At 41.6% G+C, this 26,985-nt stretch overlaps 2 protein-coding genes and 1 long non-coding RNA gene across 15 annotated transcripts in view; 1 reads left to right on the top strand and 2 right to left on the bottom strand.

The window, feature by feature from the left end:
• LOC111923018 (sucrase-isomaltase, intestinal-like) overlaps positions 1-17,457 on the bottom strand; it is a 59,154-nt gene extending 41,697 nt beyond the window's left edge. Inside the window, exons 1-7 of the mRNA XM_023918632.2 lie at positions 17,291-17,457; positions 14,303-14,537; positions 13,769-13,871; positions 13,545-13,690; positions 3,578-3,746; positions 2,878-2,974; positions 1,727-1,839 (exon numbers count right to left, since the gene is read on the bottom strand). Coding sequence (XP_023774400.2) covers positions 1,727-1,839; positions 2,878-2,974; positions 3,578-3,746; positions 13,545-13,690; positions 13,769-13,871; positions 14,303-14,537; positions 17,291-17,336 — 909 coding nt within the window. The 5' untranslated portion in view covers positions 17,337-17,457. The remainder of the gene's footprint in view (positions 1-1,726; positions 1,840-2,877; positions 2,975-3,577; positions 3,747-13,544; positions 13,691-13,768; positions 13,872-14,302; positions 14,538-17,290) is intronic.
• Positions 7,885-12,847, top strand: LOC147653440 (uncharacterized). Of its 2 annotated transcripts, none has more exons than XR_015286147.1 (3): positions 7,885-7,927; positions 9,956-10,230; positions 10,365-12,847. It is a non-coding gene; the product is annotated as an uncharacterized LOC147653440 (long non-coding RNA). The 2 variants fall into 2 exon arrangements; XR_015286146.1 differs by lacking the exon at positions 7,885-7,927 and adding an exon at positions 8,361-8,557.
• Positions 17,458-18,878: 1,421 nt separating the features above from the next.
• The window catches only part of KIF21A (kinesin family member 21A), an 86,865-nt gene continuing 78,758 nt past the window's right edge, over positions 18,879-26,985 (bottom strand). For all 12 annotated transcript variants that reach the window (XM_086886836.1, XM_086886825.1, XM_086886829.1 and 9 more), the window contains 3 exons: positions 24,904-25,074; positions 21,914-22,113; positions 18,879-20,127 (listed from right to left, as the gene is read on the bottom strand). In XM_086886836.1, the coding sequence (XP_086742962.1) occupies positions 20,034-20,127; positions 21,914-22,113; positions 24,904-25,074 (465 nt within the window). In that variant the 3' untranslated portion in view covers positions 18,879-20,033. The remainder of the gene's footprint in view (positions 20,128-21,913; positions 22,114-24,903; positions 25,075-26,985) is intronic.

Below are 26,985 nucleotides of genomic sequence, written 5' to 3'. Positions count from 1 at the left end.
CTTCATACTTGACACATAAATCTGGGGGAAGAGAAAGGGAGAGCAGGATATTTGGAGTAATGGCATTTGTCTTCCCCAGTAACAGTCACATGTTCAGCCATTCCCCCGATTCCTGGGGGTGGCTAAACGTCCTCCTGCTCCTGGGAACTGGTGAATGAATTCCTTGTTTTGCCTTGCTGCGTGCACAGTTTTGCTTTACCCATTAAACTGTCTTAATCTCAACCCACGAATTTTCTCACTTTTTTACCCTTTGGATTCTCTCCCCCATCCCACTGTGGGGGTGTGAGTGGCTGTGTGGGGCTGAGTTGCCAGCTGGGGTTAAACCATGACAGACAACTGGTGGGGATGATGTGCAGAGGGAGCTGGAAACCTCCAAGCAACAGAGCAGTTGCTCTGCTCCAGGACATGGAGGAGCAACATCAGCCTCTCACCTCTCTGGGAGGTAGCACCTGAACCTCTCCTTGGAAAAGGAAGGTCTAGCAGAACCCACTACCCCAGAGAAGCCTTCCCAAAACAGAAGCTTGAGCAAGCCTTATCCCTTCCTTCACCAGAACCCAGAAATACCTTCCTTCTGGGCTAAATACTCTTTTTCCCTCACTCTAAACCACAATGTTTCTGTTCCTGTACATGCACTTTAAAAGAAGGCAAGCATAGGATATATGGAGGCTTTAAAAACCCAAGAAAGATAAAATGTTTGCTAGAGATGAGAACTCAGGCCCCTTTGAGTGATGGCACGGGGAAAGGCAGAGCACATGCATATCTCTCTGTGAGCTCTGAGTGCCTGGCTCTGGGATGCCCTACCCTGTTCAGCCTTCCAGTTGCAGCCTAATCCTCAGGGTCTGCACACTGATTTCCCTTCCCACAGAAACATGCTCACTGTAGCTTTGCTCCACACTCTTTAGGTTTGACACTGATTTTTTTACGCACACAGCTTGGGTCTAAGGTGGCAATTTTCTGTGGAAGGGCTTGGTTGAAGCATCATTTGGTGACCAGCAAAAACATGTTATCTGCTACTTTTTTCTGTACAGTCCTCACTACATAAGAATTGCATGTACACTTCCAAAACAGCCTTTTGCATGTGTACTCTCAATTCTCTGGAAAACATTGGGTAATTGGATAGCAAAGAGTGTCTCACACTCTGTGAGACAGCAGTAAATGCAGTATTATACATCTGTGCTCCCCAATGCAATTATATAGGTTTCCATTAGGAAAAAAAAGCCTGATGGCTCCAAAATCAGCAAGTGATTCCACTGGCAAATAAAGGCTTGAAGACTTTTAAGTCCATTCAATATCTCTGAAATCCAGCACATGTAAAGTTCCCAAACATTCCCTTTTGTGCTCTGCTTTGTTTTCTTGGCCTGCAGTGTCAAAATGCAGTCATGTCATACATTAAAGTCTATAAAACTGTGACAGTCTGGAGAGGAGTAAGCTTAGACAGATTTCTTTCTAATGATTGCACCCCTTTAGTGCACTCCTGCATCCCATCCTGACATATCTCAGCAAAGGCTGGAGATGTGCACTGAACACCCAGCCAGCCCGTGACACTCAGACAGACTGTTCACAGATGCTTGAGCATACGCCAGCTTTCCCATGGATCTGAAGCTGTGGCTTTGTACAAATGGATCAGGACAAAGCTCTGGCTGCACTACCCACCAATACTACCAGGTATTGACAGGACAGTGTTCCAAGGCACTGCTGCATGTGCCATGTGCACTTTTCTACTAACCTCAGTGTATTGCTGAACCACGTTTTCAGGAGTCGGTCCCATGAAGAGATAGAAGTCAAGGATCCCTCCAACAGTGCGGAAAATTAAAGATGGGTTTGGAGACAGAGTAACATCTAAAAGGGGGAAAAAAGGGTCCTCAGTATAAACCAGCTCTGCACTATACATGGGAATAGATCAAGAATGCACCAGGAGAGGTTGAGACTCAACATTCAGAGGCATTTCTTTACTGAGGGTGGGCAAATGCTGGAACAGCCTTCCTAGAGATGTTGTTGATGCCCTGAGCCTGTCAGTGTTTAAGAGGCGTTTGGACAATGCCTTAACAACATAATTAGCCTCTGGTCAGCCTTGAAGACTTCAGGCAGTTGTACTACAAGTATTTTTTATGTCCCTTCCAACTGAAATACTCTGTTCTGTCCTGGCTGTCCTAGGTGTGAGCACACTGGGCTCTTCTGTGCGCCTTGTGGGAATGACTGCTTGAGCAAACAGGGCCTGAAGGCAGGCAGGCCATTGCCCAGTGTTTCTGTAATGTCTGCTCCAGACTGGCATGGTGCAGCAATGAATCACAGAAACCCACACAGAGTAGATTGCATAGATCCATTTGTCTCAGTTTCATATATATAAGAAGGATCAACAAGTTTGTGTTTAGGGTTCCTCTATACTATTTTAATCTTACTGAAAGCCATTGTCTGCCAGGGGAAACTGATTTTACAGACTAAGTGAAGATTCCTCTTTTCTGAAATTATAGCACTAGATTCATGCAGTAAGGTGACCATGGCAACATACAAAACTATTCTCCAAAGACAAAATATAGGAATAACCTAAATTGATTTGATTTGTTATGCCAATCTCAGAGGAAATTTCTTCCACCATTTTCTTTCCCTCTATTTTCATCTATTTCCATAACAAAAGTTAAGAATATATTTTCCCTGAAAAATGCCTAAAAATGCCCAAATTCCTTGTTAAAAATTCATTCTATTGAAATCCCGTTGAAAAATGTTCCAATACTCTATCAGTCCTGGAAGCTTAGTTAGGGCACAGTCACTCATATTTGTATCAGATTGAAAAAGCAATCAGTAAAACAGTATTTTATACTTACTCATCTATCTTAATTCTATATGCAGTCTATATAGGGAATCCATGTATCTTTTTACCTTGTGCATTAGAGTTCAGAAGGAGAACACCATGGGCATTGGAGTCTGGTTCTACGCACATATAGAAAGGGTGAACTCCATAGAGGTTGGCAAATGACTGAAACATAAACAACACATGACTTTGCTACTTTTCATAGCTTTTGTCAGGTAGATACATATGCACAGACAAGGAAATAAATTCATTAATTTTTAGAGACTTATTTTGAAAGGTTGGGGACTTTTTCCATCTAAATTGGTGTGAAGTCAAATTGACAGAAAAGAGTTATTTCTTTTATGCTTTGCCACAATGTAATTTTTTAGTCTTTCCCAGTTAAACCTTTGATATTGTGCTAAACCCTTCAAAATAGCATGAGTAAGAATCACTTTTCTAGTTAAAACAGACTCATCAACCATTGACTCCAGTTCAGCCAAATATCTAGTGAGTCCTGTTGGAGTCTAGCTTGTTTGGATGAACATGGATTGATCCGAGCATGAAATGCAAAGCTCTCCTGAACCAGCATCTTGGCACACAATGTACTTTTTTCTGAAAACTGCACTGTGAGAAAAGGTTCTGATAAAAGGTTTCAAAGTTCCCTTAAAGCAATTCATGGCTTTGTTTTTAATTAAGACTGATGATACCTGTAAAATTTGTGACATTACATGTTTGTCACCTCTTTTTGGTGACACAAGGTAGGACAAAGTGTTGCATAGAGTGAATTACCGTTGGTGACTGGTCCCTGGAGAACATGCCATAGGTAACAAAGTCCATGTTGTGCTTGAAGGTCGGGTGCTCATGTTCACCAAACCCATACACAGAAGTGGATGGCACAGTGGTGGTGATCTGAAGGAATTGGTTGGAGAAAAACAGATCAACCAGGGGACTGTCCCACCTGTGACAAACAGAGGGAGACAGGATTAGTTTGCTACTCTTTGGAGTATCATTTTAAGTTCATGTCTGGCTATTTATACTTTTTATGTATTTTGGAGGATAACAGTATTAAAAATCCATTAAATTCTATGCATGTGTCTAACGTGCTTAACCTAACATATTAAATTCATCTTGCAATGATTGAAGATATCTTACCTACTTATGCAAAAAAAATGCATTAATATAATTTTTGAAAAGAGCAACAAAAACAAAGAAGACAGACTATAAATCTATTATCAAAATAAGTGATTGCTTATCCTATTTCTATGACAACCAATGAGAAAAGGCTAAAAATTGTTATTACACAGTGGAGTTCAGAATACTTAATGAGAACAACAGACATTTTATCAGCTTTTTTTTAATGTTTTGCTGCATCAGGATCCGAATATACCTAACTTCATGCAGGTGCCTAAAATAGAGGTATAGCTTTCTCCAGCCTCTGCTTGAACAAGATGTTTTTATTGTGATGACTCCTGCTTCTCTCACCAGCTTAATGCATTTATTTCTATTGAATCATCTGTGGACACAGGCTCACATTTTAATTAGGTGCTACATTCTGTTTCCCATCTCTAGAGCTATAATGAGCTGCAAGTTAGATGGGGGAGAACATAGTCAAGCTGTGGAGAAGTGTTTTGTTAATGGTCCTGTGTATGCCATGAGTAGCTCATTTAGATAGCACCCTCTCGAGCCTTGTTTAACCATGAATTTGTTACAGCTAATTAAAATAAATGAGCCCAAGCCATAGAGCATAGAAGTGGCATAACTCTCCTTTTAATGTTCTTCTGTCAATGATTTTGACAAAATTAAATGGTTGATCAAATTGACTGGTAAATCAGAGAAATGGGAGATGAGTTGTGTTGGTGGGGAGCAGCTCTACCCCCATGAGGGGAGCGCTCTGGTGAGTGGCCTGCCACCTGTGCCACCAGCACCCCTGCCAGGGGACAAGTCCCTGCTGCTGGGAGGACCTAGGAGGGCACCACTGCTCCCATCACACTGGTGGGCTCTCCCCACAAGGCTGAAAGGACAGCGGCTCAAGGGGATGCTTAAGGCACTCCCTTGCCTCTCCATGCAAAACGAGGGCACAAACTATCCTAAATTTTCCTAGGCAAATCCGAAGTCACACACAGGTACTAAATGGTCTGTGTATTTTTTAAAAGGTCTATATGTCCTTTCTTACAAGCAGGAAAAGTAAGAATTTGTATATAACTCTTGATTTGTTTTTTTGCCAGCGGGAACCATTCCCTCCCTCCTTTCCATCATCTCCACCTACATGCAGTACTGCATAAAATTATTTTCTGCTAGAAGGGTTATGCATGCAAAACATCCCTGAGAATCAGATCCAGTCCCTGACAAATAGAGGCCTTTCTGCAAGAAGCAGTTGCTGTGTAAGAATAGGTATAGGCTCTGGAGCTATATTCCTGCCAAAAGGAGAGCTGTCACACAGAGCTCTGCTCTGTGTCAAGACAGGAAGGGTCACTGCTCTGAGCAGACCATAGGTTTATGAAAAACTCAAACTATGCCAGAGGGGAAATGCTTTGGGAAAAGTTAAAATATCTGTCCTAAGTCATTGAGCTCTCCCCTGGATGTCTGTTCAGAGGACATGAGGATTTGTACATTTGTGGTACCCACATTATAGCATGGCCATTCCCTGTCATGAGAACACTTAGTGTTACCATGGCATTAACGTATTCCTTCAGCTCAGCAAGTCCCCTCCCTGACCAGGAGGGTCACTGGGGTGGTGCAAATGACAACCCTAGGAACAAGGCCTCTGCCCCACCATGTCTTTACATGTTGAGGAGAAACTGCTTTATGACTCATGCATTCCTTCAGGCAACTGTCATGCACTCTACCTCTGCATGACATTGCCATAGCAGTGCCCTGCTCTGCACCCTTCCATGGCTCAGCTCCCTGGGGGCTGCCACCAGCGCAGCTCCCCATGCTGTGCCACCAGCACTGCTCCCCTTCCCCTAGACCTCCACATGCCAGCATCACTGTGTGCTAAATATAGCATTAACCGTGGCATAAAAAGGCTGGTAATGGCTCTCTTTTTTTCTGAGCATCATTATGTCATCTCCATCTGAAGGAAAGTATGGACAGGTTTTCCCCTGGCACTACTCTCTGCCTTCACTCCCAAGCAGCTTCCAGAGTCCTTGTGCTCCCCAGCACACTGTGGTAGACTGTTGTGCTATTTTATGTGTTTGCTCGTTTGGTGTTGGCAAACAGCAATTATTTAAATGAAAAAAAGTTATGTCAGCCATTCTTTAAACCCTTGGATACAATAAAAGAAAATGTCATATTTCTCCTACCTTCTCTCCTGCTGGTTTAAAGCTAATAGAAGGAATAAAACAGGAGAAAGCAGAAAATTATATCATGTCTGCAGGAAGTTGCATGGTTCTCCTCCAAGAGTCCCATGAAACATAAAAGCACTGTGATGGACAACAGAAGGGGTCTAAAAAAATCTAACTAATTATAATAATTAATTATTAATATTATTATATATATACTTATTAATATCTAAATCTAAAAATCACATCTGAACAGTTGCTGACTGTCAAAAATGCAACCCCTGCTAGGAGTTAGACAAAGCAAAGTCTGTGAGGACAAGAAGCCTTCTTTTTGCACAAGAGGTAATAGCTGCAATCACATTTAGCTGAAAGTGTTAACCTGTTAGTGTGTCTGTGGAAATACAGACCAGCCTCCCCACACATCTGCCTGGCCCATTGTCTGTCAACAGTCATCTGTTGCACATCCAAGGAGTCTGATAAAAGCTACTCTTTTCTTCCAAACACAGTGCACTAAAGAGTAAAACTCTGTAATTTTTAACCTCTTATCAAGAAAAAAAGAATGATTCAGATTGAAAAGGCCTGTGTAAAAATTAACATTTTTGGCCAGCAAGGGCCAAACCTAGTCTCACACCAGCAGTCTCACACTAGTCTCACACCCAGCAGTCAGGCCACTGGCTATCAAGATGAAACATAACTGGAGTGGCCCAAGGAAGTAGTATTAAAAGGAAGGTGAGTAGGCAGATAGATAAAACATCCTGTTCATGTTGAAGGTGTAGTTCATGACTAACATTGTCACAATGTTTGAGGGGGATGACTAAAAGGCTATACAAGATGGTTTTCAGGAGTGCAGTCATCAGTCCTTTGTAATACAAACTGGACATGACGATTTACCTCAGTGAACAACTACCCTGTTGAAGTTTATTGGAGGCCAATGACTGCAGCGTGTGTAATGGCTCGAAACACTGATTCACCTGCCATGACCAACCAGCTGGTGGCACTTCTAAAAGTGGTCTTACAAAATCTCCAGCATTAGGAGACTTGGGACACATATATAATACATCATTAGGACAAGCACCATGCATTACCTGTACATTCGAAAATAATTTTAAGTTGTGAGAGATTTGCTCTTTTATTTTTTTCTTCCTGATGCAATGAATTCTGAAAAACTGAGCTCATTATTTTAAGCTGCACATAACTGGTCCACTCAGCCACTTGGAGAAAATGCCCTCTATGACATCTGCTTTTCTTAGCCTCCAGACCACCCTGTATATTATCTGTGTGCAAATTTAGTTGTACCTTCACACAGCTGTCCAAAAGGGGGCCTAAGCCTCCTAGCAAAGCCTGGGTGCACCCTTCCAGAGGGCCTGGGCTACCACAGCCTGCCCAAAAAGTGCTAAAGCACTTAGGGAGTGAGGAGCACACACCCTATTTTCAAATGAACCTCAAATATACTGACTGACTCAACACACTTGAGCTGCTAAGAAGCATTACCTTAGGTGCCCGGATCTCCATGGCTTTCCACTGGTCTCAGATTGCTAAAAAATATTTCCACTGACTGCTGATTTTGGCTGGAGTTAACCTTCTTCATAGTAGCTGGTATGGGGTGATGTTTTGGATTTGTGCTGGAAGCTGTTGATAATTCAGGGATGTTTTAGGTATTGCTGAGCAATTCTTAACAGAGCACAACAGGGCTTTGCTGCCCCTTGCACTGCCCCACCAGCAAGGAGACTGGGAGTGCACAAATATCAGGGAGGGGGCACAGATGGGATAGTTGGCCTCAGCTGACCCAAGGGATATCCCATACCATATGGCTTCATGCTGAGCATTAAAACTAGCTGAGACTGCTGCTCAGGGACTGGTAGGCATCAGTCAGATGGTGGTGGGTAATTGCTGTCATTTGCATCACTTTTCTTTCTTGAGTTTTATTTTTCTCTCTGTTATTTTACTTCTAATTACATTATTATTATTATTATTATTATTATTATTATTATTATTATTATTATTATTATTATTATTATTATTATTACTACTAGTCCAACTTCTTTTTTTCTCTGTTATTAAACTGTTCATGTCTCAACCCATGAGTTTTCCCACTTTTACCCTTGCAATTCTCTCCATCTTTCAGGCAGGAATGAGCAGGCAGCTGTGTGGCGCTTGGTTGCTGGCTGGGGTTAAACCATAATACTGTTTCACAACAGCTGCATTCCTTATTAGCTGTAAGTCTTGAGACACCACTGGAGTGCAGAAGGCCCACCAAGACTGAATTTTTGTCTGTTTATCTTACTTTAAAGGTGATTTTTCAAGTAGGTGGAGAAAATCAGCGGAAGTAATCAACAGATTTTCCACAAATATGAGATTTATAGAAAGAAGGAAGTGCAGAATAAATTACAGTTATTGACACAGTTCTGTCCTATTTCTACTGTATTCATTGTGATATCAGGAAACGTCACTGGATAGACTGCTTAATTTTTGCTCTGAAAACACGTGGGTAAGTGATATACCTACAAAACTTCTTGCCTAGGTAACATTAATCTTAATGATGATGATAATAATAATAATAATAATAATAATAATAATAATAATAATAATAATGGCTCTTAAAAGCTAGGAATAAACCCATTCTACCCATGATGCATACGATTTCCCCTCCCCACCCCCCCCTTGCTTTCAGCAAAACTGCAGTTATGACAATAGCATTATAAATCATTCTATTAGCCTTGCCTATGTAGAAAAATCTTCATGGTAAGTGGTATCCGTGCCAACTACCACAAAAAATAAAAAAGGCAGCTGAACTCTGCAGCAGCCTTTTTGGAAATTAGGGAAAATCTTGATTAGGTTTTTCTTATTTTATAATAAATAACATACTATTTGTGTAATATATTCCCAAGTGCAAGAGCAAACAAGGAGTCCTAAACACTTAATAGAAAGTAGTCCCTATCTGGCTTGTTAAAAAAATGTTCTGCCTTCCATTATTCGTGTGACATCATGAAGGAAAAGTCAGGATATTAAAGTGGAGAATTAAATCAATAGTCCATCCCTCTGCAGCCTGTCTCCAGCAATGGCCCCAGCCAGATATCACAAAGGAAGGCATAAGATGTCACTCAGACCCAGTCTTGCAATAATCTGCTTATGGAGGAAGTTTCCAACTGTTTTCATGGAATTAACTGATGTTATGAAGCATGGAGACAAAAGCATTTGGGGGTTTTATTTTCCTGCAGCTGATTTTTTTATTCTGCCTGAATGTGTATCCTGCTAGGCCTCCTGTGCCACTGCTGCCCTGGGGCAATGAGTCCCACAGAGTAATCACACACTGCAAAATGAGCATGTGTTTGTTATTTATCACCGTCTTAAAGCAAACAGTTCCCAGCCTTTTATTCTCTGTTCTTGAAAAAATCTACACTTTCTTGAAGCCCTCATGCTCTCACTTGATATTAAGTCCTCCAGTGGCTGCTGTTGCTAGTGTGGCAGGAGCAGGAAGGAGAATAGTGCTTAACCCGAGTGTATGTGCCACAAAGCAACTCACAGGCTGTTTAGTTTCCTCACCTGCCTTATTACAACACAGTATTTTCTCTCCTCTTTTTACTAATGTAGGGCCCTGGCCAATGATAGGACAGTTTCCAATTAGAGCTAAAAGATCAACCAGGATATACTAAGCAAGGATTTACTAAACTAAATCTCTTGACAAAACATTTTTCCACTGACCACACCAATTTTGCCAAAGCAGTTATTTTCCAAGCATGACAGCAGTGAAAAGAGGCTCCCTGCAGTCTCCACTGCCCAAAAAAGATGGTAGTTTGGGAGCTTCACCTCTGGGGCAGGAGATCCATGTCCCTCACTAGAACTCATCCCTCATGGTTCAGAATTGTGACTTGCAGCCTTAAATCAGATGCAGGTTTCTAGTTTTCTCATGGAAAACAGAAAACACCTGACGTCTGGACTGGAGCAGGAGCTTGGCTGTCTCATCTGATTCCCTTGGCATCCCCCTAAGTGAATGCATGGACATGGCACCTCTTTATCCCCATGGCTTTGGATACCTACTGGCACAGAAAAGGACCTTCCCTAGCCAGTGGCAAAACAGCAGGAGCTTTGGAGAGGGTGAAAAGAAGGAAGCAGTATGGGATGGGACAGAGACCAGGACAGCAGTGGATGAGAAGGGGAAAAGTAAGAGGGAGTAAACCAAAAGGCATTACTGGGAGGAGAAAGGGAGGCTGCCCAAGAGCTCCTGGTCCCGGCAGCCCCCAGCAGTGCCTGGATCATCTCCCTACATGACTCTGTCTAATTTTCGCCCCATGCAGGCAAAGCAGCAGCTGTCAACTGATTACCTTGGAGCAAGCTGAAAATGTAGGAGGACTTGGCCTTTTACTCTTGCTCCTGGCTCTGCATGAGGTTTGCAATCAGCTGTTAATGTCTCTCCCTCACATAGTTTATTCCTCTCCCCTGTTACTGTGATTACATGGAGCCCTGAGTTTGTCCTGCCCTCCTTGGGTAGCTGGGCTACATCTCCCTGCATGCAGAGAGCGTGAGAAACACCCGTAAAACTCACTCAAAGCCTCCTCTGCCTCACCCCTGCAGCATTTCCGATGCAGAATTAAATCATTCCTCACAAGGAGGAGGCTTTGTGTGTGAGTGGCAGAGCAGGGATGGGGCTTTCTATCAAGCAGACAGACAGGAGGCTGACACCCCATTGCTTCACAGCCTAAAGCACAAAGACATGGATGGCAGGACAGACTGCAGCTCAAAGGAGGACAGGAAAATACAGGTGTGGACTTTGAAAGAGCAACCCAAACCTACAGTGTACTTCTGCCTGGGACAGACCATTCTCTTCCTGGATGGACTGTCAGCTGTGCCAGAGCATGCTGGGCATCACCAGGGAATTTAGGCTTTTTTGGGGGGTAGGTCACCCAGCAGCATGGCTCTGCTAGCAAGGGATAAGAAGCATAATGAAAAGCAGATTTCTGAGGATCTGAGATTGCTTTACAATGGATAAGTTTTTCTCAGAGATATTTAAAAGGTCCAGCAGAGAACCCTGACCTGGTCTGGTGCAGACACAAGTAATTATCCACCCACACCTGGGGAGAGCAATTGCAGCACCTGTTGAAGAGGCTTTATTTGCCCACATTGACTGAGCAGTGTTTGTGTGCATATGGAAATCAATAATTGACTCAGCTGCTCACTGAGACAGTAAGGCCATGGCTGTTCACATTGTAAAATAGGAGGCTAAAGTCCCTCCAGGTGTCAGGCACTTGCCTGTTTCTCAGGGACACTCTCCCACACAGCCTGCCCTAACCTGGCTCAGGCACAGAGGCCACCAGCTGTGCAGCTTGGTGCCTGGGTGCTCTGGAGCAGCTGCTCCCACTTCTGGAGGGAGCCCAAAGGAAAAGATTTGGGTTTTAGCATTCAAACCTGACTGTGGGCAGGCTGAACTAACATGAAAATCTACTTAACGTGCCAGATGCCACCAGTGCACTCATGGACCCAGCCAGTCAAGTGCAGCCACTGATGGGGATGTTCCTGTAATGCTGATTGCTGAGGGTTTGTCCCTCCCAGTAAAATAGGTGCAGCAACCCATAGCTTTCAGGCCAGGATATAAAACCTGCTTTCCTGTTTTGAAAGATTCCATCTGCACAGCTCTTTTGGTGGCTAAGGAGATTGAAAATCCCTCTAAGACAGGCTGTGGAGCTATCTCTGAGCACCTGCATTTCCTCACTTTGACAGGATGGATAAGCAATCAAATGAAGGGGAAGCATTTCTGCTCCTCACATGGGGAATATAACTAAACCAAGTATCATTGAGCTGTGAGAGGAATGGCTCCCTGATAGAATCCTTCAGTCTACAGCGCTGGCTGTGCCATTTCACATGAAACAAGAATTCATAGGAGCATGTAATTTCCCTTTCTGTACACAAAATCCTGTGTCTCTGCTGGTAAGAATAATTTGGGAGCAGCCTTGCCATTGCTTGCAGGATAAAAGTCCATTAACTGTGCATTATATTCACCCACAATTTCCTCTTTTTGGGGTTGGCTGGGTTTCAGGAGCACTCCTTTACCTGCCTGGAGGCAGTGTATAATTTCCCATGGGGAGTGTACAATTTCCCACAGATCACTGCTGATGCTGTGCCGGTGCTGCAAGCCAAGGCTGCCCTCTGCCTCCCTGGGCTCTGCAGCACAGCATTGCTGCAGCCCACACCTCTGCTGCTGAACACGGGCCTTGGTGCACAAGGAGATGGAGGGGAATGGAGGAGGCTTCTCCAGCCCTACAACAGGGCACTGAATGTGCCCTTTTGGAAACCTGCTCAGTGGGGACTGACTTGTGCTCCTCTGCCTATCACTGAAGTTGTGCCTTTGGCAGACCCTGCACCTGCTCCATGGCAGGCCCCTTCCCTTAGCTGGGACATCTCAAGTTTCATCAACCTGGGCTAAACCCTTGAGGTCTGGGTGAAGGTGAGGAGGGCTGAATGGGAATGGGCCATGAGCTAGCCACTTGCTCTGCATTCACCCCTTACATCAGCATTCCAATTAATAAGCCTTTACAGAAAGAAGAAGAAAACTGCGCCTTTAACAAAAGCCCACTGTTTACACTGAGCTAAGTGTTAAGTCTAAAGAGAAATTAAATTATTTTTGGTATCAGAGTAATGCATAATACATTCATTTAAAATAGCCTGCATAAGTAAAACTTCACAGAATTGACTGTGACATGTATAAAGAGATGTCATGAGACTGTAGTTCTAAAGGATGGTCAGCTCATTAAAAACCCAGCATGATGGGAATCTGTAGACCATTCTAGAGGCTGTATTGTCTTATTTGCATCACTCATGTTAAGCCATCCTTAAATTGCTCACTGCTGCATTCCCAAAAGCAGCTGGCAGGAATGCACCTTAATTGGGACTCTCCTTCTAAGTAGCATTATTCACTAGAGATGTGTTGATGGAAGCCAAGGAAAGGGGAAATTCTGACACTTGGTGACATTTGTTAGTGAGGGGAGCTTTTGCTGAAGTTAAACTTACAGTTTTAGCTTGAGAAAACAAATGGTATTTTTGCAGAGGGACAGACTAGAGCCAGTGCCATTCACTGACATCAGTGGAAATTAGAGGCTCACAGCCGCCATGGCTTTGAGCTTCCTAGACCTGCCTGCTGGAGGGCAATACACAATCAGTTCCTGACACCTCAAGTTTCAGAAATTTTAGGTCAGTGCTTTGATGAGTTGAGCTTACCAGCATCCTAAGCCATGAAATTGTAGCCTCAGAAGTTTTTTGACTTATTGAATAAACTTTTATACAAGCACATAGATAACTGTCTGTTATACAGGCACATACCCCTATTAAAAATGAAAGTCCTTCAGGGACAAGGCATAAATCTGCATTTATACTACCTCCAGTTTGCCTTTGACCTCTTGTCACGCAACAGGGCGTAAGGAAACAGTGCCCACTCCATCCCACCTAAGTTTTACAAAAAGCAGTATGAATCGTGTAGTACTCACAGCACGGTGCCAGTGCTTTTCCTCTTGATCGTGAAGTGCGTGGAATCATCCGAGAACTCCACCTCATAGTTGGCTTCTTCAGCGGTAACCCCGGGGCCACTGATCTTGAGTGGGACTTCAAATCGCTGCTTGTTGGGGTCGTAGAGCTAAAGCAAGGTGAGCAGGGGGCAGGTCAGCTGAGCATGTGCTGCTTTGGTTAAATGGTTCCAACCTCAAGTACTCACCCTGAACCGGAGCCTGTCCTTTGTCTGGAACTCCACTTCCAAGACGATTGGGGAAATGTCATTTCCGAAGAGGGTCAAGGCCTGGCGCTTGTTCAGTGTGACCCTGCAGTGGAAACACATGCACCACGATCCATCCATCCATCTCTGGCTGAGACCACCCTGGGGCAAGCTGGGGGAACCACCCAGCTACTCTGTGTCAGCTCTTTAAAAACAAATCATAGACTTACTGACACAAATAATCCCTGCCCTCGCTTTAGGCCCTCCTTGATGTTAAGACAGAAGAGAGGCAACCAAAGTTAGGAGACCTCATAGTTCCCTGGGACACAGCTGCCAGGGCAGCAGAGTGACCACTCTGTGCCTGCACCTGGTTGCCTCCCCTGAGGTGTGGTGAGAGCAGAAGCCCCAGCTTTATGGCATATGCACAGGGAAAGGTGTCCCTTACCCTCCCTGGCACACGTGTGTGGGGAAAGTCTGGGGCAGCGGCGGCCTGGGGCAGCGGCGGCCTGCAGCGCCCAGGGAGCCACACGCACTCACCTCCAGCCTTGGGCCGTCTCCTCGACGTTCCCACTCCGGGCGTAGCCGTAGGGACTGTCCTCAGGGAAGAAGCACCAGGGAGCGTTGGGCACGTCGCTGGAGCACCAGGTGCAGCCCCGCGCCTCGCAGGCCTCCCGGGAGGCGCCGGGCTGCGGGTGGCAGTCGATGCGCTTCTGCACCGCCACAGCGCCCGGGCACTCCGCCTCCTGCTCCGAGCCCAGGCACACGCCCAGGGCTGCGGCCGGGAAAAGCCGTCAGAGCAGCAGAGAACCGCGGTAAAAAAACCCCACAGCACTGCAAACTTCAGGTATTCTTTCTTTTTGGATGTGCTTTCTCCCCGTCTTAGGGCTAGGAACTATGATCCCTTGGAGGAAGATGATGGCAGAGCAGCTGTCTGCTCATAACGGAGCAAGAGCAACAACCACTTTCTTTTACAAGCCGAGGCAGTGCGTCTTATATTCAGCACTCAGAGCTGCCTGTGCTCAGCTGAAGCACAACTTGTTTGAAATACTCATAGAAAGTTAAATAGTGTAATGAAGCTGCTGGTGAGAGCAACACTGCAGGCGGGCAGAACAGGAGGGATTCTTCAGTAAGGACTGCGATCAGTATTAAAATGTTACATTTTCTGTATACTTATGTTATACACAGATGTTTTTTATCTACAGAGATAAAAATATGTGATAAGCAGCATGCACTTGTATGATATAAATAGAAAAACACTCAGTATATGTTGAGTTTCTTTTCTGTCTTGTATGACTACCAAATCTACGTAGCATTAGTAGCTTGTGTTAATACAGGTACGGTAATGAGTAAAGGGATGATGCCAGCAGTAAAAGAAAAGGCATATATTAGTCATTCACAGAACCATCATGAAAAAAAAACTGTTAGTAAGGTGCTAAATTTTCCCTTTTTACAGCTGCAGGTCAAGCCCTCTGCTTGAGAGCCTCCCAAGAGCAGGGGGACCACAAGACCATCTTCCTGCTGTGCTGACAAACTGCTGCTAGCAAATATTCTCAGAGAGAGCAGGCATATCACAGGCAGCATACTTATTTTTAAGTTAATTTATCTCGTTTTAGTCATTACAGCAATATTCAAGGATTAAATCTACTTGAACGATAATTGCCCTTTTCTACAAAATGACTAATACCTCTGCTTTATTTATATATTTTTATTTTTTTTTCATGTGGACTGTTGTGTGCTTGAAAGCCTAAAACACGACTGTTGATGCGGTCTGGGTTTCTCCACAGAAAGAATTCTACAAGCAGATGTGCACAAGCAGTAATTATGGATACTGGAAAAATTTACAGAATTAAACGGTGGATTTTCACTAGAGAATGCCATCATGCTGCAATGCCAGGGTTGATTTCCAAGTGGGGGATATGAACACAGAAAAGCAGGAGTGCCATCTACTTTGCTTTTTTGAGAAAACTCTCATGCCCCTTTTATACAGGAACATCTGACACTCAGGTCTGATGCTCCCAGACTGCTCAGCAGAGCTCACTGCCACAGTGCCTCATTATCATCTCCTAGAGGCTGGAATTAACAGGAATTATCTGGCTGTTAACCTTCACCAGCTGCTGGGCAGGCAGGATTGGTTTCCACCTCTGTTTTCTGGGGCAGAGTCATGTCCCACGGGCTGACTGCTCTGTCCAGCACTCACCCCCTCGTGATGTATCACATAGAAAAACTCTAAATTCATATCCTCTTTTTAATCTAAAGCATAGGAGGAATATGAGCATCCTCCTGCAATCCCTCAATTATTTCTTCTTGGAGCACAAAATAAGCTAAAACCATCACATCATCTTGGTTTGGGGTGTGTTTTCTAATAAGAGTCAAATGCAGCATTATCATTTTCATTGCCAAAATAAAAGAGTATGACTGAACAGACTACAGCTGATTATTAATGTTGTATCATTTTACACAGGATAGGTTTGTGGGAGACTTTTATGAACTAATTTGTATTGTAAAATACTTTCAAAATGCTTCTTATGAATGATATTGTGAATGAAAAAGCTAGTTCAAGGGAAAAAACATTCCCCCTGCAGGAGCCAAGAATTTTCTTTCATTTTTTCTCCCATTAATGCAAAGCTTACATTTTCCAGCAAATTTTAAAAACAAAGACTTGCAGGTGTGAGCAGCTGAATAAAGCTGTAACCTTGTTCATCCCTTGCTCCAGGATTTACTTCTATTGTAGTACAAACATGATAGCAGCAAGTGGGAAGATAGAATTTTCCTTCCCAACTTTAAAAAATGATTCAAAACCCATCATTTTCACTGTATTTACAGCCCATGTCTGTAAACGTACAAAGAAGACAAAATCCAAACAGGCAGTTGAATATATACCTATGGCTCCTTGCTGCTTTTCCATGATAATTTCCATGGGAACAGAAGCTAAAGCAAGGCAGTTGGAAAGATCCACATGTAATTTTCATTACATGAAAAATAATCCTCATAGATTTTTAAAAACCTTGACTTTAATTTTGAAAAATTAGATCAAAATTAAGGCATAAGGAAGGAACTGAAATATTACCACAGAGTTTTTAATTTAATAGTATTAGTATTTACATTTTGGGTTCATCCATATGTTTCAAAGGCATTTGCTGCAGAGGTTCCTCCCTCCAGCAACAAAATAATGTGTATTCTCCCTTTACTATGGTATGGACCAAATTAACCTCTGGTATGCTGGGGTAAGAATTCCAGAAAAAAAACCTAACAAAGCAATAGGTCACTTTCAGGAGCTGAATGAACCCACTGATTCCCTTTTGCCTGTGCTGGTGCCCAAGTGCTGAATACACTATACGACTGGGGCATATCTGTAAACAAGCCAGCTCTGTTGTCCTCCCACAGTCACCTCAGGTGGAGTCAGTGCCATGCCGGTTCTCTCCTTTTACATGGAAACAGTCATGTCTTTTAACAGCTCTTTTATCATTATCATCTTTATATTTTGCTTTTGAACCCTACGGCAAAATACATATGTGTTGTATTTACCTGCGAGCACAGCAGCCAAGAAACACAGGCTCCTCATCCTTGCCATCAGTGAAGGAGGACTTCTGCAGGCAATCTGAAGCCTTTTATACAAGGCAGGGGCATGATAAGCACTTGCTCTGACACACAATCAGAAGCATTGCAAATATTTTCTCAGCATTAATTTCTTTGATGAGATGAATTGTAACAGATGACCTTGTCTGTATCTAAGCAGATAAGATCAGATACAGTCCAATTTTTCCACACACTTTGCTCAACTTCTGAATTCCAACTTTGAGAGGAAAACATGATTTTCCCATGACTTCTTAAAAAATGAAATTTTCAGAGACCACTTTTTTTTTTCTTTTTGACACAAACATATTCAGGCAGCAGGAGTCCAGTGCTTAACTTTTTCTGATTTCATATTATCTTTTGTCACATATGTGGATTTACAGCACAGATGAAGTTTGGAGAAAAACAAACAGTCAAATAATTCTCCATTAAAACAAGACACTGATACTGTGACCTTTACAAAATGACATTTTTCTTCCAGTTACTTGATGGCAAGAACTTTCAAAGCAGAGGTGTGAAAGCTATGTACTACGGTAAGTCTTGGTTTAGGTGGAATAACTTTATGGAAGAAAAAAAATTAAATTAAATATTCTTATGAATACATTAAGTAACATTGGTGCTTATCAGGAGATAGGCCAAATAAGACATATTGTACTGCCAAGCTTCACTGGAGAGGAACATCTGCAGCTCAGGCCATGGCCACACAGCCCCATGTGGTCTGTCAAGAGTTGAGCAGGTGGACAGAGGGAGGCTTTTGTCAGGTCTGCAAGGGCTTTTGTCCTGCAGTTGCAAAACACAATATTCACATGAATCTTACACACACAGCCGTGAGTGTTCAACCCCAAAACCAGAGGTCAAACCTAAAAGCTGTTAGTATGCTTGACACAACACCTGCTGGGTCAAGAGGAATGGGGACCCTCTATCACGCAAAAAAAGCCTCTCATGTGAGTCTTGCATGTGAATCCACTCTCCACTGGGAATTTGCTCAAGGTTATGATATAGTCCCAAATAATTTGTGTGTACACCCTTCGAGTAGCCAAAAAACATGATAGATAAACACTAAGTGGTAGTGCTGCTGCTTACTTTAACTAATTTATACATTGTTTTTTAACAATATATATCATTCATCACCTGTTTCTATCAAAACTTGGAATTACAAGCAGTATTTTCATCTCCTTTCAAGCTGAGCACAGATGGAAATAATTCCACCAAGCTTAGTATGAGGCATCAGAACTTCTTTGTTTGACAGCTCATATGCAATAAGGTGTCATCTCATAGGAACAGGAGGCACCTGCTTCATTTTTTGTCTGTACTGTACTAAGTGTGAGGGAATGCCCCCAGGGTTCCTAAGTACTATAATAACACAAATAATGGCCAAGGAGAACACAGACGTGGGATATGAGAACAACGTATGGGCTACAGTACTCACCAGTAGCTACTCTACTGCACTGTGGAAAATTGTGGGGTTTATATTTCAACACCTTTGCAAGGGAAGTCAGTTTCTTATAAAGGAAGTATGATGGACAAGGCAAAAAAGCAGTTCACATTCACATCTTTATTTGTTACCTACACAAGCTATAATTTAAAGACTGATATTTTCTGAAAAATAAAAACAAAACAACCAAAAAAAAACCTCAATATCCAAACACTGTTTCTGAATCTACATAAAATTTTAAAATTTGCAGAATTTACAAATTAATATTCAGAGCATTTGGGTAAATTATACATCCTCCCTCAATATCCAGGTTCCAAGAGCTTTAAAAGTCATACAGGCACAAGATAAGATATTTTCTTTATACAACCATCTATTTACATAGCTTTTTCCAATATACGTGGTTCAGTTCTCAAAGTAACTGCCAAGGTTTGCAAAACAGTGTATTTAAAATACATTTAGCAGCATATAAAATTAGGTAAAAAGGAAAGACAATTTGCTTTAAAAAAGAAAATGTGAGATGATAGAAACAAATCCGTAAGAAAAATAGATTAAGATATATTTGTCATGACATTAAGAACACCTAGTTATTGCAGAACATAGGCAAAACACAAATAAAACATAGCCATTTGTGGGCATTTGAGTTCTAGTCCTGAGCACAGAGTATACACAGCTGCACAACTTTGGTCAACACAGATTATATGCTATCAACACACAAATCATATGGCATTTGCTGTTAGCAGGATACAGCCATGTCAGGTAGATGTATCGTTAACAGCTTCTTCCCATCTATTATTCACTCCACTTTCCTAACAACAGTGTAAGTGACCTTTAAAGTCCTCAAACTGCCTCTCATGATCAAAGGCTTATTCCTGGGACACATTCCTTTCCCTGTTACCCTAAAATGCAAAACAGCTGATCATACTTGTGAGTGAAATACAGCAGAGCACTTTTGTTATATATTTCAGGTTATAATTTTGAGATAGTCATTAGAGAAGACTGAATTCCAGTTAATTTAAACTGCAAGTATTACATATGCACACAATTCAGCCATAATATATAGAGATACATGTGACTGTTGAGACTCAAGCATGTTACCAAGAGGTTATTAAATACAGTACATATTTTAAGGACAGCAGGTCTAGTGGAAGAGTTCACGCATTTTCAGTCCATTCCAGTCATCAGTGTTTACTAATAAACATGCAGCTAACTGCATAGAGTGCACCTCAAATTGATTAATGCATTCCTTTATCCCCTGTAATTTCAATTACTGGCAAGATCTTCACTTGCATCTCCTGTATCTGAGATCTGTCCATCTATTATATTTCGAGCTTTCCAGATCCTCACAGTGCGATCACTGAAAATCAAAACAGAGCAGTATTAGTGTAATTACACTGGGGAAGGAGAGAGGGCGAAGCAGGAGGCAGGGGAAGCTTCCTTAAAAGCTTGAGTGTCTTATTCAGAAAGGTATTGTTGGCAAAATAATATAAAATTAATCTTTAATGGACATGCAAGGGTTATTTCACCTCTGGGAGACTTTGTAATCTAACATAAGCACTGAAGATTCCCTAACCTTATCACAGCACTGGCTATAATCTTTAACCATCTAAGAAAGTATAAAGACTTTATGCCTAAGGAAAGTAAAGAGGTGTCAGTCTATTATAAGAAAAAGTTTAAAAAGCGCAGAACCACAAGACAATATGAAGTCCTAACTCTCCAACAAAAAATACCCAACAAATCCAAACCCATTTGCAAGGTGTTAGATAGCATATACCAGTGTGCTGGCACTTAGAAGCCCAGACTGTAGGTCTGCACTTTTGGGAAAAAAATCACTATTTAAAAAATTTTGAAGTATGTGAAAATAAAATATCACCTAGAATGTGTTACAAAATTCTACTGCAATTTAAAAGGAAAATAGTCTTATTAAATAGCAATTTATTCTATGAAAGGAAAGTTATGAATTTTTCATAAACATTAACTTGAGTGACTAGCCAACATTGATTCATATATTCCTCACAACCCCATCAGAAGAAACCAGCAGGCAGAGCAGACTTTGGGCCAGTTATAAGTGTTTTCTGACTTGTCCCTTCATTTCACTGTAAATTGTTAGGTACACTCTAAATTTTTTAGACCTTAAGCCCACTGCTAGAAATACCAAAACGGTGATTTTTTTTTTTTTTTTTTAAATGACAAAATAAGAATGAGTTTACAACATACAGAGTTTACAACATACAGATGCATGTATGTTGTAAATAGATTAAGAATGTTTAGGTAAAAAGAGACATAAGCTTTGACATCTCTACCCCTACGTATTAGTGCCTAAACATAAAACCTGACCACCAAACATGAAAACTTGGCAACTTTGAAATCCTGCTATGACTCAGAAGACTTGCTTTTAATTCAGAAGCCCAGAAGCTTCCACAACTGGCACACAAATGTAACACATCAGCTTTCAAAGTTCCTGTGCTCAGACTACACCACAAAGAGGCTCTGTTGCCATCTCCTGCACATTCTCCATAACAAGGTATTTTTCTTGGTCAATTCCCCTGAGGTTTCAGGTCTTCAGTTTGCTCACTTTCACTAAGGAAACAACTATTCAGATCAAGGGGTTTACAAAACAATAGAATGGCTTGCAAAGCTTCTTTTGTATGCCAGCACTTAAAAACAAACCAACCACCAAATGAGCAGCTATGTACCATGGCTTTTAGGAAAACTTGTACAGGAATGAGTCCTACCAGGAAATAGTCCAGCTGTAGAGAAAAGCTTATAAAGTTCTCAAGAACTGCCAAATTCTCCTTGCTATCCTGTCGATCAGTGGTCTCCAAACTTTTTCTGATTGTGCACCCAGACCACTAAAATTCTTTTAAGCCCACACTGCTGTGGATATTTATTAATTATATATATGTACCATGGAATTCTAATAATTCATTCCCCCACCCCATTGGGTCATGCTGTGCCTCCCCTGGGGTGCAAGCACTCCACTTTGAAGATTGCTGTGATAGATATCAGCACTGAGGGGCATAGACTGGACAAGGTCTCCTGATGCTTTCTATGAAGTGACTTACACATGTCCTAAACACATTTGCATGGACAGAAATCTAGCAGGGGACACAGAAAAGAAAGAATCACGGAAAAGAACTCACTCTGCTGCTGTAAAAATCTGGCTGGAGTTGGTGCAGATGGCATTTATAGGGCTGTCATGCCCCTTCATCTCCCCAATGGGTGCAAAGGTATCCACGTTCCAGAGCTTAAGGATGCCTCCCCTACAGCCGCTGAGCAGAACCGGCACACCGGGCACCAGGCCGAGAGCGCAAACCCAGTCTTTATGAGCATTAGGAACTTGCTGAAAGAGAAGGTAGACAAGTCTCACAGGGCTGCAAAAAATTCCAGAGGAACAAGCACAGAAGTGGAAAAATCCCAAGCTGTAAGCCTGATTCCTGTCCTGTGGCACTCTTACTACATGGCTCTGGGTAGCTTCTGCACCTTTAGAGCAAGGAGAGTGCTAACTCCCAAAAGTGTTTCTTTTTTTGAAATAGTACTGCAAAACAAGAATAAAATCTCATATGCACGATTGACCTAATGGGGAACAGAAATCTGTTCAGGATAATGCAAAGTCCACAGGTTTTCAAATGCATATTTGAATATGTTTTTGAACATATGGTCTCTGTATATGTTTCTAGTCTGTAAAACTGCTATAAAACACATAAAAAAAAAATACTGCACAAAAATACACCAGGAAGACAGAAGCTGTTTCTGCATTTACCTTCTTTCTTTCTTCTTTTTCCACTACACATTATAAATTGATTTTGTGATGTTGCACTTCACAGAAACACATCCATTTTTTATTGAGGATGAGCACTAGCATTTTAGTTCTAACTCAGAAAGCAAAATGCTGCACAGACCAGCTGAGAACAACATCCTTTTGTAGTTCTCAAATTTATTTGAACTAAATTATTTGTTCTCACAAATAAATACATGGGGAAAAATAAAAATATGGGGAAATAATAGACCAAATTTGTTGTCTTTTGGGAATACCAAAAGTGGCTTTTCTTCAGTTCCATTTGGTAAGAATTGCTCTACTTTACTCATAATGGAATACATTCAGCTTTCTAGGATCACCTTGGTGTTTCATCTATAATATACACAGCACTGGTAGTCTGGCTTTGCAGCACTTCGTAAAACTGGGAGGGGGCATGGTTGTGGTTCTTATAAATCCCAATTTTGTCACAGCAGGGTTTTGTGACTTGGGATGTGTAACACCAAGAGAAGTAGATGATCTCCAAATCCTTTTGAATAGCATGTTTGTTAAGGGATTGTCATCAATTATAGAGGATCAGACCTGGTCAACATGTATGCCAAACCAGGACCTCTGATGCAACATTAGCATTTGCTGTAAAACAGCTTGGCTCTGTTTCAGGTTTTGGTTGCTGGGTAGATTAAGGAGAGCAGCTGTTCAATCTGACCTTGGAGGTTTCGAAAACTCAGCTGGGCAAGGCCTTGAGAAACCAGACCTAACTACAAAGTTGGCCTTGCTTGGACCAGCAGGACAACTTCACACTGTGTGACCTCCAGTGGGCCCTTCCACCCTGAATTATCACATGATTAGCAAAGTAAGAGCACTTTTCATTCCCTGAAAAAGACAATGAACAAAAATTATATTCTGTCAAACGCTTCAGTCTCACCTCCTTGAAAACCATACAGTGTTTTATAGAAGTAAAAAAAAAAATAAGAAGAAAGTGTGAGATTATTCTTATCAGGTTCTACTTTTAAAACCAACAACAGGGGAATGCAAATTAGAGAAATTATGAAATGCACATATACCAAAATGAAAGCAAGGAAAGTGATACAACTAGTCCAATTTACATACTCCTTCACCCCTAATCCTGCACTCTGATGTTAAATTAACTGTAATAGCAAAAATGCATATTGCGTAATATTTTAATGAGCCTAAAATGCAAGAGTGAAGACACTTTTTACAACTTTAATGAAGTCACTCTGAGAATACAAAATCGTTCCAGTGCCTGTGATTTTGGTACAAGCTGCTTACATTTTTCTGGACAGACAGATGTGAGGGCAGGTGTCCCAATACAACCAAGTGAAGATTTTCTGTAAGAAGCTAAATTTATGAATCCTTATTTTAACTGTGAAATGTTTCTAGTATTCTGAAAAGGAACTGGAACTGAAATGGATGATTTTGAATGAAGGTCAAGAAAGTTTATACGTCTCTGGAATACTAAGTATGCCTATATAGAAATTTTCTTTTTAAAGTAGACAGTCCATTATTTTCTCATGTCCCAATACTTTAAAATTCTATTTGTTTCCTTGCTATCAGTCTGCATATTAAATGCATACTCCTCCTTTCCCTAAAATTTATTGCAAAAATAGCACTCTCCTAGTATTTGTTTTTCTGCCTTCCAGTTCTCACTCCATCTCAAGTTAAATAATCACAACTATACCTCAAGAACCTCTCATAAGACTTAGGAGAACAGATCAGCTTACAGCAAGTAGGCAAAATCAAAGTTCTTCATGCCAAACAAATTGCCAATTCCCTGGATTTGAGGTTCTTTTACACCCACTCACACTCCCTTTTTTTTCCTTTTTACATAAGAAAAAACGTACAGCAAATGTGTTCTGACAGCAAGCACTATTATGAATGTATTGTATACATTACATAACACATGCACTGTATAAGGAGATGAACCTAAGACTGGGTGGGGTGAGATAGGCTGTTAAACCTCTTCACAAGAAAATATTCTGTAGCTTGATCTAAAGTATTGTTTCTCATTAATAAGTTCCCAATCCAAGATTTACTAACTTGTCAAAGACTCCAATGATTCCAGTCACAGATGAGGCAAGTGCTGCTTTTATTCTGAAGCAGAAAAACAAACCCCACGTAGTCAGAGCTAAAACAGGATAACCACTTCATCAGAATTTCCTGATTCTACAGGAATCAGGGCAGAAGAGAAAAGCAACTGCATGTAAAGATCAAGTACATTATTGATTTCTTTCTTAGTCAGTGCTCTACGCCTTCCCTATTAAAAGCACCAGTGTCTATGTGAATAGTCATTGTATGAGCCTGAACATTAATACAGCCTGAAAACAGTTCTACAGCAGCTCAAGATTTTTTCATTACCTGAAGAAGGTCTTTCTGAGACAAATCCCATTTCTTAATTCCATTATCTCTTGATCCACTGAAAAGGTTATCTCCCATAATAGCAAGTGCTTCAATGCCATCATAATGAGGAGGTTCAAAATTGTGTGTAGGACTTACACTTCCAAGAGCCCCTTCAGTCACATCAAACATCTAAAATAAATAATAAAATACGTTACGTGAAATTTTCTGCCATCTAACCTGCTTGAAAGTCATGCAGCAAATAACTTTAGGGAAAAAACTTGCTAAGTCTTATTACAGGCCACTGTATTGTGATGTATATTTGACAGAATTTATCTACCAGAACCACTCCTTTCCCCTCTTCCACTTCTTGCCTGTAGTGGGAATACTCCACTGCCTTCAGAGAAGACTGCTCTGGGAAGAAGTACTACTACTTGAATATCATATACACAGTAGCTTCACAGGAAGGGCCCATATATACCCTGTGTATAGTAGTTTGTGGCTAGAGAAACAAAGCTCATGAGTGAATTTGGGAAATGTAACTCACACTGGAAGAACTGCACAGGTAAGTAGCTGCAGAAAGAGGCATTAATATCTTTTTCTGGACAAGTTTTGGTAAGGGTACTATTACACACTGATGCTATTCATGGACTAGACACACCTTCTCCTTGCCCATTCTCCAATAATGGGGTTTTAAAACAGACTTTTTAAGTAAGGTTGTTTTAACAATTTAAGCCATAATCAATTTCATCAGGTCTTTGTTCCTAGAGCTGCAGTGTAAGCAATTCTGATTAATTTTGCATTGTAGGGAGCCAGAACTCACACAGTGAGACTGAGCTGAAACAACAGATGAGCTGTAACTTTTTAAACCACCAGCTCTGTTTCACAAGCAAATGTCAAACTTCATCCTCTATTATTTGCGTTTTATTGGCCTTTTAGAATGAATAAGCTTGACAGTAGAAAAGGGAGAGCTTGGTAGTGTAAAATAATACCTTGTGAGCTAAAAGTATTTTAAAAGTTACTGCATTCAATTAACATGCATCAGTTCCAACTGTAACAAAAAATTTAATGATAAACCAGAAAAATCAGGTACTAGAGGTGACTAATATTACTGACTCAGTAGACAAGACAGTAGTTTCCTGTGGCATGACAGTATCTGTCACCTGAGCTGGCAGCCCAACAGACATACCAATTCAGAGAACCACAGATAGTTAAGGGGTTAAAATGGACCTAAAAGATCATCTAGTCCCAACCCGTCTTCGGTGGCAGGGACACCTCCCACTATACCAAGCTGCCCAAGGCCTTATCCAGCCTGACTTTGAATACTGTCAGCATTGGGGAATCCACAACCTCATTGGGCAGCCTGTTTCAGTGTCTCACCACCTTCACAGTGAAAAATTTCATCCTAATATCATAACCTAAATTTCCCCTTTTTCAATCTGTACCCGTTACTCCTTGTTCTGTCACAACAGTTCCTGATGAAGAGTCCCTCTCTGGCTGCCCTGTAAGCCCCTGTCTGATATTGGAAAGTTATGGGGTCTCCACATAACTTTCTCTTTTTTTGGGCTGAATGGAAGCATCAAGAATTCATAGACAGCTGCACTGACTATGCAAATACAGATAATTTATACTATCCAAAGTGGATAGTATACCAAAGTTGGTCCAATTATGCACCAACCTCTCAGGCAGTTTTTTGCATCTGGCACAGCGCATAGCCAAGCATCCCAGAATTGCAGAATAATATGAAAAAAAGAAAGCCCAGCTCAGTGAGAAAGCTCACACAGGTTCTGGATCCTGCTCCACCCCCAGCTGTGTTCATACACTCTTTCCAGTGTGTGAGAAGAACAGAACAAAGAGTATCCGCACACAACAAAGTGGTTGTTATGACAAGCCAGGGTTTCTTGCTCATTCTGTATTTGGCCTCATGCATCACACCTTCTTTGCAGTGTGAAGGTCAGCTTTAGAGATGATGTACAGTTACCCAAGTCTGGTGATTTGAGTGTAGCCCTGAGAAACAGGAGCTTGTGGGTTCAAACAGCCACTGGCTGAGGTGAGCCAAAGGGAAAAAAAAAAAAAAAAAAAGAGAAAAGATAACCCCCTCCT

This window comes from Cyanistes caeruleus, chromosome 4 (genome assembly GCF_971803275.1).
Source record: "Cyanistes caeruleus chromosome 4, bCyaCae1.hap1.1, whole genome shotgun sequence".
NCBI lineage: Eukaryota > Metazoa > Chordata > Aves > Passeriformes > Paridae > Cyanistes > Cyanistes caeruleus.
Note: the sequence above shows the minus strand (reverse complement) of the source record. Positions and strands in the feature narration are given on the sequence as shown.